The sequence below is a fragment of the Molossus molossus genome, unplaced genomic scaffold (assembly GCF_014108415.1).
Source record: "Molossus molossus isolate mMolMol1 unplaced genomic scaffold, mMolMol1.p scaffold_m16_p_3, whole genome shotgun sequence".
Taxonomy (NCBI): domain Eukaryota; kingdom Metazoa; phylum Chordata; class Mammalia; order Chiroptera; family Molossidae; genus Molossus; species Molossus molossus.
Genome location: NW_023425366.1, coordinates 120,148,153 through 120,157,288, shown reverse-complemented (window position 1 = coordinate 120,157,288; position 9,136 = coordinate 120,148,153). Strand labels below are relative to the sequence as shown.

Sequence of the window (9,136 nt, the reverse complement as noted above, 5' to 3'; positions counted from 1 at the left end):
CGCAGTCACCCTCGGGCGTCCTCTGCTGCGGGCGAGCTAGGCCGCGCCACAGAGGCGGAGGCAGGGACGGTGCCCGCCCGAGAGGGATCCCTCCGTGAGCCACCGCCATGCCTGACAGTTGGGACAAGGACGTGTACCCTGTGCCCCCGAGCCGCACGCCGGCGCCCTCACCGCAAACCTCGCTGCCCAACCCCATCACCTACTTGACGAAGGCCTTCGACCTACTCGTGGACCGGCCTGTGACCCTGGTGAGAGGTACGGGTTCCACCTGGTCCTCGCCGCTCCCCGGGATCCCTGGACCCGGTGCCCCAACTTGGACACCCTGACGCACCCCTAGCTTCGCTCTCCTGACTATCCCCGCTGCATCCTGGGCGCCCACCCGTAGATCTGTGGGCCTCGTCACCTACTTAGACCCCCCCAACTGCACCCCAAGCCTTGCTTCCGAGGACGCCCCCCTCAGCGCTCTCCGGTTCCCGCCGCTTAGGGGATTCTCCACGCACTCCTGGTCTCCCACCTCGCCCAAGTTTTAGGGGTTTTTTTGCCGATCGCAATCATCAGTGCCCTGGGGCTTGTCAGATCCCCATCTCCCTGCAAGCTTTGCATCCTGTTGTGTACAGTAAGAGTCAGCAAACGGGTGTTTAAATGCAGGAGTTATCCGCTAACCCTCTGCATGCCTGCAAAATGACCGGGGTGGTCATATGATGGCCGAATTCCCTCAACCTAGACGTGCCGTGACTTGTTAAACGTGTGTGCCCAAATTCCTTGAAAGCTGCCCAAATTGCCCTGTCTCTGGTCTGAACCAGACTGTTTAAAAGAGTTCTTTGTTGCCCAGTTTGTGGTTCAGACAGCCCCACGGGGCAGCAGCAAGAGGATATCCTACCCTCAGTCACTAGTGCCAGGCCATTCATCCATGCTAATTTAACCAATGTCATTCGTTCAACAGAACATTTGGGGTGCATAGCGTGCTCTGGTCTCTCTTTTGTTAGGATAAAGTCAGCAAACCAAAATCCCAAGGTCTGGAAAAGGCACCACACTGGACCCACTCCCTTTTTATTTTTGCTGTTTCTTCCCTAGTTCAACTTGATAATTTCCCTAAGGGGAAGTTTAGGCCAGGTGAGCGGTGCGGGAACTGGGACTTGAATCCCAGCAGGTGGCTCCCTATTGGAGTACTACACACTGGAGTCGTCCCTGCGATGGGGGCTGTTAGGCAGGCAGGAGGCAGGCTTCTAGAACCTGGATTCTGAATCCTGCCTTCCTTCTGTAAGGACCTGCTCCATAGGGTTATTGTGGGGACACAGTAACAGGGAACTCTGTGAGCTAGCCCACACTTGAGAGGCCACTTGCTAGTCTGTAAAAATTGAGATCAGCCTATCTAAACTGGCCTGTCCAAACCAACGGGGCCTGAATCAGGGAATTTCTCTTTTGCAGAGTTTATAGAGCAGCAGCATGCAAAGAACAGGTATTACTACTACCATCGGGAGTTCCGCCGGGTTCCAGACATCACCGAGTGCAAGGAAAAGGATGTCTTGTGCATGTTTGAAGCAGAAATGCAGTGGAAAAGAGACTAGTATGTTCTTCCCTTGATTGGGGAATTTTGAACCAAAATCTTGGGGGGTGGAGGAGCCAGACCACAGCTCCTATTTTTATTTGGTCCTTGGGCCTTTGTAGACCACCTTTCTTGTTCCTTCTTCTTTCAGCAAAGTCGATCAAGAAATCGTCAACATTATCCAGGAAAGGCTGAAGGCCTGTCAGCAGAGGGAAGGTGAGAGCTACAGGCAAAACTGTGCCAAAGAGATGGAGCAGTTCACCCAGGTGGCCAAGGCCTATCAGGACCGATGTGAGTGAGCCTCAATCCAACCTGACTCCTGCTTCCCTCTATTCCTGTGAGCTGTTACTAAAACTGGTTAATTCAATGCACCTGCAATGGTTTCTACACATTGCTCAAAGCCTAATTAGATCAGTCTTGCAGGGTGAAATAATTATCACTGTACCTCAGGTCCCCTTTCTGCCCAGTACCTGTATTGCCTACATTCCTCTCTGTAATCAAGATCCCTTTTCTTATTATGGCAGAAATGGCTCATAACCCCTCCCCCCATTTTTTTCAGATCATGACTTAGGGGCTCATTGTTCTGCCAGGAAGTGCCTGGCAAAACAGAAGCAGAGGATGCTTGCAGAGAGAAAAGCTGCTAAAGAAGCTGCTGCTGCTCTTTGATTCCCCCTCACATGACTGTCACCACTGCTAAGTAAAATAAAGAGTAATGAAATCTATTCTGGTGTCACCTTCAGCCCTCAATCTTGATACACTGATGAATCTTATGTAAGGCCCATTATTCAATTTCAGCTTAACAGAAGGCAACTATTAATTTAATTAACAGGCTTTATTCACTTTTTCTTGTATAAAATTATGTGGTGGCCACAGCTGGAGCCTGGGTCCTCTGCACAGAAACTCTGGTGTGTGTCTTTACAAGATGGTCGGTGAATTCCTAGAAAGATAGACAAGCTTTAGCTGTAGAGCCAAACACACACTGTACTTGAATAGGTTAACAAGGTGATAGGGCAAGAAGTACCTGATAGGGAGACTTGGTGAACACAGTCTCTTTCCAGAGATCAGGGGTGAGATAACTGTAGGTCTTAGAGATGGCATCAAAGGTGGCCTTGGCTAGAAAAGGAAATAGGGTTGGTGGATTCATCCAAAACACAAAACCCCAGACATAGAGACAGAAGCTGTCCCCAAATCCTAGGAAGAGGCCACTTTCGACGTCTCCCGATGCATTTAGGGTTTTCCTCTCTGAAGCTATGCCACCAACCAACCACCCAGACTGATTTAAGTGGCACTGAGAGGCCACAGACCATGTGTAAGACACCTACCAAAGTTGCCCAGGGTGGCAGTGCAGCCCCTGGCCGAGGTGTAGCAGTCGTCAATACCAGCCATCATCAGCAACTTCTTGGGTACAGGGGCTGAGACTATGCCAGTGCCCCTGGGGGCGGGGATGAGGCGCACCAGTACAGAGCCACAGCGGCCAGTCACCTGAAAGGGTTGGGATCAGAACACTGGGGCAGGAGAGTGTCTGCCACTGAAGACCCCATCAATTACCACCCCCAGCCTACCTTGCAAGGAACAGTATGGGGCTTGCCAATCTTGTTCCCCCAGTAGCCTCGCCGCACAGGGACAATAGAGAGCTTGGCTAGGATGATGGCCCCACGGATGGCAGTGGCTACTTCCTTCGAGCACTTAACACCCAGACCAACATGTCCATTGTAGTCCCCAATGGCGACAAATGCCTGTAAAGAGACTGAAGTGGCTGGTGGTCCACTGTCCTGCACAGCATCAGTAAACCACCACCAAGAGCCTGTTGTGCCCCTCAAGGAAAGAGTGGCCACTGTGAGGCCAACCTGAGGTCCTGAGGCGATCCTTTCTCTCTCTCCCCTTTACGAAAGTCACACGTGTGAAAACCAAGTGTAACAATGCAGAGCTGAGAGAGTCTCACAAAATTTGGCAGAGACAGCCCAAAAAGACACAAGGTGGCTGTGATACCTTGAACCGGGTCCTCTGGCCAGCACGCGTCTGCTTTTGCACGGGCATAATCTTCAAAACCTCATCCTTGAGGGATGCCCCCAAGAAAAAGTCAATGATCTCGGATTCCTGCGAGAAATGAGAATTATGACATAAACGTTAAAACACCATCTAGCCCTACCCCGTAGCTCAGTTGGTTAGAGCACCTTCCAGATAGGCCAAGGTTGTGAGTCTGATCTCATCAGGGAACATACAAGAATCAACCAATTACATAAAAAAGTAGAACGAATTGATGTTTCTCTCTCTACCCTCCTCTCTAAAATCAGCAAGTAAAGAATTTAAAGACGAACTTAAGGATTAACTAAGTAAAACAAAATAGAATAAACATCTGTGAACATCAGTCATTGGAAGGCTTCAGCTGACTTCCTTGCTGAACTGGTATTCTTGTCCACATTCTCTCTACAAGTTGATAACGTCAAAGCCGGGCCACCCATACACTCACACGACCTCTCAAACATAAAGCCGAGGTCAGCCCCTCAATGGCCCGGCAATAAATCTCATCCCTCCACCCTATGCCAAATGAGACTCCTCAAGGCTGCACCTGCCCAATACCTCAACAAGGAATAAAAGACCCACGCGTCACCTTGATTGGCAGGGAGAAAAGATAGATCTCCTCCAGGGACTTGATCTTCATGTCCTTGACCAGGCGGCCCAGTTTGGTGACGGGGATCCACTGGAGAGAAAAGGCGCCGATGACGGGGCTGACTACCCAGTGCCGCCCACGGGGAAGTATCCCGCGCATGGCCCGGACCTACCTCCTTGTCCTCCGCCTTGCCTCCGCGAGCTCCGCGGCCGCGACCCCGGCCCCGACCCCGGCCGCGACCCCGGCCCCGGATGCCGCTGCCAAATCCTCCACGGAAGCCTCCGCGGCCTCCCATTCCAGGGCCCCCGGGGCCCCCGGGCCCTCCCGCAGCACCGGCGTCATCCGCCATTTGCTGAAAAGCGACAAAAAAGAGTCAGTAAGGCATTTGCGGTCGCCCGGAATGGCGCTCCCGCCTGAGATTGGGATCACGCCAGCCCAGGTCCAACCCGATGTCCGCGGATTCCCGCCGCAGAGCGCCCCCTCCCCCCCCGCCCCCGCGAGCCGCACACACAAGAGCGGACACTCACGTGTCTCCTCGGGAAAGAAGAGCAAAGATTTCTGGGAGGGAAATTTTATATGGCACCAAGTACCGCGAGAACTAAACTGCACCGCCCCATCACGAGTGTTCCGAGGACCTGTAAGAAAGTCTGTGATTGGCTTCTTGGGGCCCGGTCCCGCCGGGCTCTACGCGCGTCATCGCGTCTTGGAGGCTGCTGCCCCGGAATCTGAGTGACTGCAGAGGTGCTATAAATGCAGGCGCCCCCGCGTTGGCGCCCTCTTGAGCTCCAGGTAGGTGAAGTTATCTACTTTTTGGGTTCTATGCGTCGCTGGGTGGTGCTCGGGAGATCGGCGTTGGTTGAAAATCACCTGCGGCTTTTGCCGTGGCCGTGGGTGAGATTCGGCGCCCAGAGCCATCGGGGCCTCAGCTCACTGCCCACTCGTGTGGGGAGGTGAAACCCAGGCCCCTACACGCGCCGGGACTCCGGGCCGGTGCTGCTGCTCGGGTGCTATGGTGTCAGATACCTGACCCCGTTTTTCTGCCCACAGGACGCCTGGATGCCCCAAGCCTGAGGCCGAAGCCGCCAGGACCGTGGGGTAGGGGTTGCTTCAGTGTCTTCATCTTTCAATAAAGCTATTGGTCTTGATAGAAGTAAACTGCCATTTCAGAAAAAAACAAGTACCCAGGAGATAACCAGACCTTTTTGCTTCCTGCTTCTGTAAGCTGCTTATCGCTCTCACATCTAAAGAATGTCTGCTCAGCTTGCTATAAAGCTAGGTGCGCCCTACAACTTGGTGCCCAGAATTTGGAGACTGCCTCCTCTGGGTCCGCATGCGTGAATAAAAGAACCTCTTCGCTTCCTCTGGCGTTCCAAATCTTCTGTAACAGTCTAACTCATGTTGGCATGGGTGTTTTTGGTCCCTTGCTCGTCAGCCTGGAAAATCTGTTGATGCTGGGATCAATGTGTGCTGTGAAGGGAAGACTTATGGGGGACATCTTTTTCTCCCAACCAGCCCTATTCTACTTCAGATGCCACACGGGTAAAACTTGGAATCTCTAAGGTTGGTGGGTGACTACAGCCCCACACCCCATACCTTCCGCATCAGCAGATGATGTATCTTGAGTTCGATGGGAGTCAGGTTGGGACTGCTAACCACTAGCAAAGGAAAGGAGTGTCAGATTCACAATTCAAATGGTGGCTCAGTTGCACTGAGCACAGGGTTAGGGTCTTTAGAATTTGAGGAACTCACTGCTCTGTGGTATAGAAACACTCGTCTCTTCTGTGCTTTACATGTGCCAACATGCTGGTTTCTCAGGTTGGAATTGATTTCTCTATGCCTTTCTCATAGGCCTCAGATCCTAAGACTAAGACTCTTGGAGATCTAGCTACCAGGGCAGCACTATTTTAGGAGAGAGAGCGAGGGGAACAATCCCTGCATTCCTGCTAAAGTCTCAGTCTTGGGGATACTGCCCCTAGAAGCTTGGTTCCTGGCCTAGTGCTGCTTGGGGATCAGCTCTCAGCCACCATCAAGGCAGAAGCTATAGGGACCTGTCCCAGGTCCGGGCTACCCTATCCCTCATCTGTGCCCCTTTAGAGAAGGAGAGTAAGCTAGGTATTGTAGAATCCCAGTGGGCCCTGGACCGGGGCTGTGATTGGCTTGAGTTGGACAATGCCACTGTGATGTCAGCCCACTCCCACTGTGAAATGGAGGCTCCTCAGCCCCAGGGGTCAGGAGCTGCCATCTAGACACAGATCATGGTGAGCCCAAGACCCTCTTGCCTTTGGCCCTTTGATTTGTGTCTAACTCCAGAGCTGGACCCCAATTCTCACACTGAGAAAGGTTGCACAGTGGGTTACAAGCTCCCAAATGGAACAAGAGAACCATTCAGAGGACTCTGGCCAAGAATAACTAGGCCAAGGCCAGCTTCTCCAGCTGGGAATTAATATTCTAGGGTCTTGACCCTCACAGCTGCCCCTTCAAGTGGGCAACCCTCCACTTGGGTCTCTCATGTGGCCCACCTTGCCACCCAAAGCTTGCTGGGGTCTCCCTCTGGGCTTATGGAGTGGGTGACCAGATCCTGGTCCCATCCAGGCCCTGATGTTGGCCTGGCCTTTTCAGAGCGGTGGATATGATCTCAACCTCTTCACCAGCCCTCCTGACAGCAATTTTCTGTGCTCTGTCTGCCATGGGGTTCTCAAGAGGCCAGTGAGGTTGCCATGCAGCCACATCTTCTGCAAGACGTGCATCCACCGGTGGCTAGCCAGGTGCTACTGGGTTCCCAAGAGGCTGGGAAGGCAGGGGTGGGGATGAGGGCCGCTTCCTGTATCCCAAGACAGGAAGGTCTGCAAAGCCATGAGTCATGGCCATAAGATTCAGCTGCTAAATCCCCTGAGACTGAAATATGTGGGTCACCTCACCCTGTGGTATCTGCAGCCCCTGGTCCAGGCCTCAGCCAAGAGGTCCCTATAAAGGCCTCTCATGTCTTTTCCAGCTAGAGAGAAAGGACCAACATGTTGCTGCCAGTTAACTCCCTTCCCAATCCCAACACTCACCCCCACTCGCCTCCTAGACAAAAGACTTGTCCGTGCTGCAGGAAAGAGGTGAAACGAAGAAAGATGGTCCATGTGAATAAACTCCGAAAGACCATTGGCCACCTGGAAGTTAAGGTAGTTCAAAGCACTCCTTGCCCTTTTTGGGGCGTGGGGGAGCAGAGCCCGGAGAGGAGGCAAGGAGAACCCCACCCTCAAAGGGAATTGAGGGTTTCTACTCCAGCAACACAGATTATACAGACTTGGGGTCATCAGACCTAGCTGAGTTGTCTCATCTGTACCATTTACTTGCTGTGTGAGTTTGAGCGAGCTACATAACCTCCCTGTCCCTGGGGCGTCAAATGTAAAATGGGGATTACAGAAAATGTTTACAGGATGATGTATCTGCTATGTCTGCTATTAACCTTCCAGCTCCCTAATTTTACAGATTGGAAAACTGAGGTTTAAAAAAAAAAAAAAGGCTGGCGTACATGCCTACATACAACCCACTAGACCAACTCAGCCATGTACCTCCCAGTTTACCAAGCCTTAGGCCCTGACACTCTCCTCTCAAAGATCTAGATTCTTCCCACCTCTAAGCACCTGTACAATTGTTTCCTTCTGTCCACTTCATTGGTGCCTTAAAAGCTTGGGAGGCTCCCAGTTATTTCACTGGTTCCTAGTGAGTGGACTATATGTCACGGAAGGGGGATTCTCAAGGGCTGGCAACGCCCGACCTGGTTTGGCTCATGATGAACCTCTCCCTGACCCCTAGTGCAAGAATGCCGAAGCTGGCTGCTTGGTGAGGTGCCCCCTGGCCCATCGCAAGGGGCACCAGAACTCATGCCCTTTCGAACTAATGGTCTGTCCCAACGAGGGCTGCATGGCACGAATGGCACGTGGGGCCCTGGCCGAGCACCAGCAGCACTGCCAGCATGGTACCCAGAAGCTCTGCCCCCAGAGCTGCGGGGTGACCCTGGACCCCACTGAATGTGTATGCCACAACTGCCACGGAGAACTGCGTGAAGCCTGGGGCCAGCGCCAGGAGCGCAGCCAGACCCTGGTGCTGTGCCTGCTACAGCACGTGCGCAAGGTGCATCGCACGACCAGCCTCATCCGCCAGCAGTTGGCCCAGCTAGGAAGCTTCCTGGAGGAGGATGCACTGCTTCTTGGCAACTGGCGAGAGGATGCCCAGGTTACCACAGAAGGCAGCACTGGGGCTGAGATGTGTGGGGTCCAGAGCCAGAGTACCTTGTAAATTAAGGGTAAATAAACACAAGCCCTAAATTGGCTCACCCCTGCATCTCTGTGCTTGCAGCCCTCCACCTCTGCAGACAATATTCCCTTCACCCTACAGGTACATTTTGCCCTCTCTCCCTCCACCTCTCCCAAGTTCTTTCCCACCACTGGATCTTAACACTGGCTATTCTCCCTGCCCAAAGGCTCTTTCCCTCATTCTCATTTGCCTGACGTCTTGTCTTTCCACTCAAATGAATGTCTCGTTAAAAGGTTTTTCCCAGTCTTATTCCCAGTTACTTTCTAGCAATCTGCTTATCAGCTTCATAGCTAGTAGCACAAATGGCTCAAATTCCTGAGCTCAGAGTAAAAGCCAACTCATCCCAGTGACTCAAAGGGTACCCCCATTATCTTTGACCTCCTCTCCTTATAATTCTCCTCCCTACTCACTCCCAGAAGCTGCAGGGCTTCTGTTGCTCCTCCTAACACTAGGCCTGTGGCACTGGCTGTTCCTTAGCCTGAAGTACTGTTCCCCTGACAGCCACAGAGCTCCATGTTTCATCGATTTCAAGTTTTTGTTCAGGTGTTACCTCCATGAAGCCTCCACAACCCCATTTATAATTGCACCCCCTGCCCTGGCTGGGTAACTTAGTTGGTTAGAGTGTTGTCTGGATATGCCAAAGTTACGGGTTTGATCCCAGGTGAGGGCACATA

At 52.6% G+C, this 9,136-nt stretch overlaps 3 protein-coding genes and 2 non-coding genes across 5 annotated transcripts; 3 read left to right on the top strand and 2 right to left on the bottom strand.

The window, feature by feature from the left end:
- On the top strand, positions 1-2,268 carry NDUFB10 (NADH:ubiquinone oxidoreductase subunit B10). Its single transcript, XM_036280122.1, has 4 exons — positions 1-255; positions 1,429-1,567; positions 1,698-1,837; positions 2,106-2,268. Exons 1-4 carry the CDS (start codon positions 108-110, stop codon positions 2,210-2,212), a joined length of 534 nt encoding a protein of 177 aa, XP_036136015.1. The 5' UTR covers positions 1-107; the 3' UTR covers positions 2,213-2,268.
- Positions 2,269-2,363: 95 nt separating this feature from the next.
- RPS2 (ribosomal protein S2) lies at positions 2,364-4,696 on the bottom strand. The gene is made up of 8 exons (XM_036280121.1): positions 4,669-4,696; positions 4,330-4,509; positions 4,158-4,247; positions 3,536-3,643; positions 3,109-3,282; positions 2,869-3,028; positions 2,568-2,659; positions 2,364-2,483 (listed from the first exon to the last, which is right to left on the bottom strand). Exons 2-8 carry the CDS (start codon positions 4,504-4,506, stop codon positions 2,403-2,405), a joined length of 882 nt encoding a protein of 293 aa, XP_036136014.1. The 5' UTR covers positions 4,507-4,509; positions 4,669-4,696; the 3' UTR covers positions 2,364-2,402.
- LOC118643014 lies at positions 3,349-3,483 on the bottom strand. Its single transcript, XR_004961910.1, has one exon. It is a non-coding gene; the product is annotated as a small nucleolar RNA SNORA64/SNORA10 family (small nucleolar RNA).
- A 107-nt stretch (positions 4,697-4,803) lies between the features above and the next one.
- RNF151 (ring finger protein 151) lies at positions 4,804-8,444 on the top strand. The gene is made up of 4 exons (XM_036279936.1): positions 4,804-4,946; positions 5,205-6,922; positions 7,228-7,324; positions 7,962-8,444. The coding sequence occupies exons 2-4, from the start codon at positions 6,756-6,758 to the stop codon at positions 8,442-8,444; spliced, it is 747 nt and encodes a 248-aa protein (XP_036135829.1). The 5' UTR covers positions 4,804-4,946; positions 5,205-6,755.
- LOC118643046 lies at positions 5,009-5,130 on the top strand. The gene has a single exon (XR_004961933.1). It is a non-coding gene; the product is annotated as a small nucleolar RNA ACA64 (small nucleolar RNA).
- Positions 8,445-9,136: the final 692 nt, after the last annotated feature.

Bases quoted from the DNA above. Each gene is read 5' to 3' on its own strand.
- RNF151 (XM_036279936.1), top strand. From the start codon at position 6,756: ATGTTGGCCTGGCCTTTTCAGAGCGGTGGATATGATCTCAACCTCTTC. The intron at 6,923-7,227 runs GTGCTACTGGGT...CTCGCCTCCTAG, and splicing joins ATCCACCGGTGGCTAGCCAG to ACAAAAGACTTGTCCGTGCT. The intron at 7,325-7,961 runs GTAGTTCAAAGC...CCTGACCCCTAG, and splicing joins TTGGCCACCTGGAAGTTAAG to TGCAAGAATGCCGAAGCTGG.
- RPS2 (XM_036280121.1), bottom strand. From the start codon at position 4,506: ATGGCGGATGACGCCGGTGCTGCGGGAGGGCCCGGGGGCCCCGGGGGC. The intron at 4,248-4,329 runs GTAGGTCCGGGC...TTTTCTCTCCAG, and splicing joins GCAAGGCGGAGGACAAGGAG to TGGATCCCCGTCACCAAACT. The intron at 2,660-2,868 runs GTAGGTGTCTTA...TTCCTTTTCTAG, and splicing joins TGCCACCCTGGGCAACTTTG to CCAAGGCCACCTTTGATGCC.
- NDUFB10 (XM_036280122.1), top strand. From the start codon at position 108: ATGCCTGACAGTTGGGACAAGGACGTGTACCCTGTGCCCCCGAGCCGC. The intron at 256-1,428 runs GTACGGGTTCCA...TCTCTTTTGCAG, and splicing joins GCCTGTGACCCTGGTGAGAG to AGTTTATAGAGCAGCAGCAT. The intron at 1,568-1,697 runs GTATGTTCTTCC...TTCTTCTTTCAG, and splicing joins ATGCAGTGGAAAAGAGACTA to CAAAGTCGATCAAGAAATCG.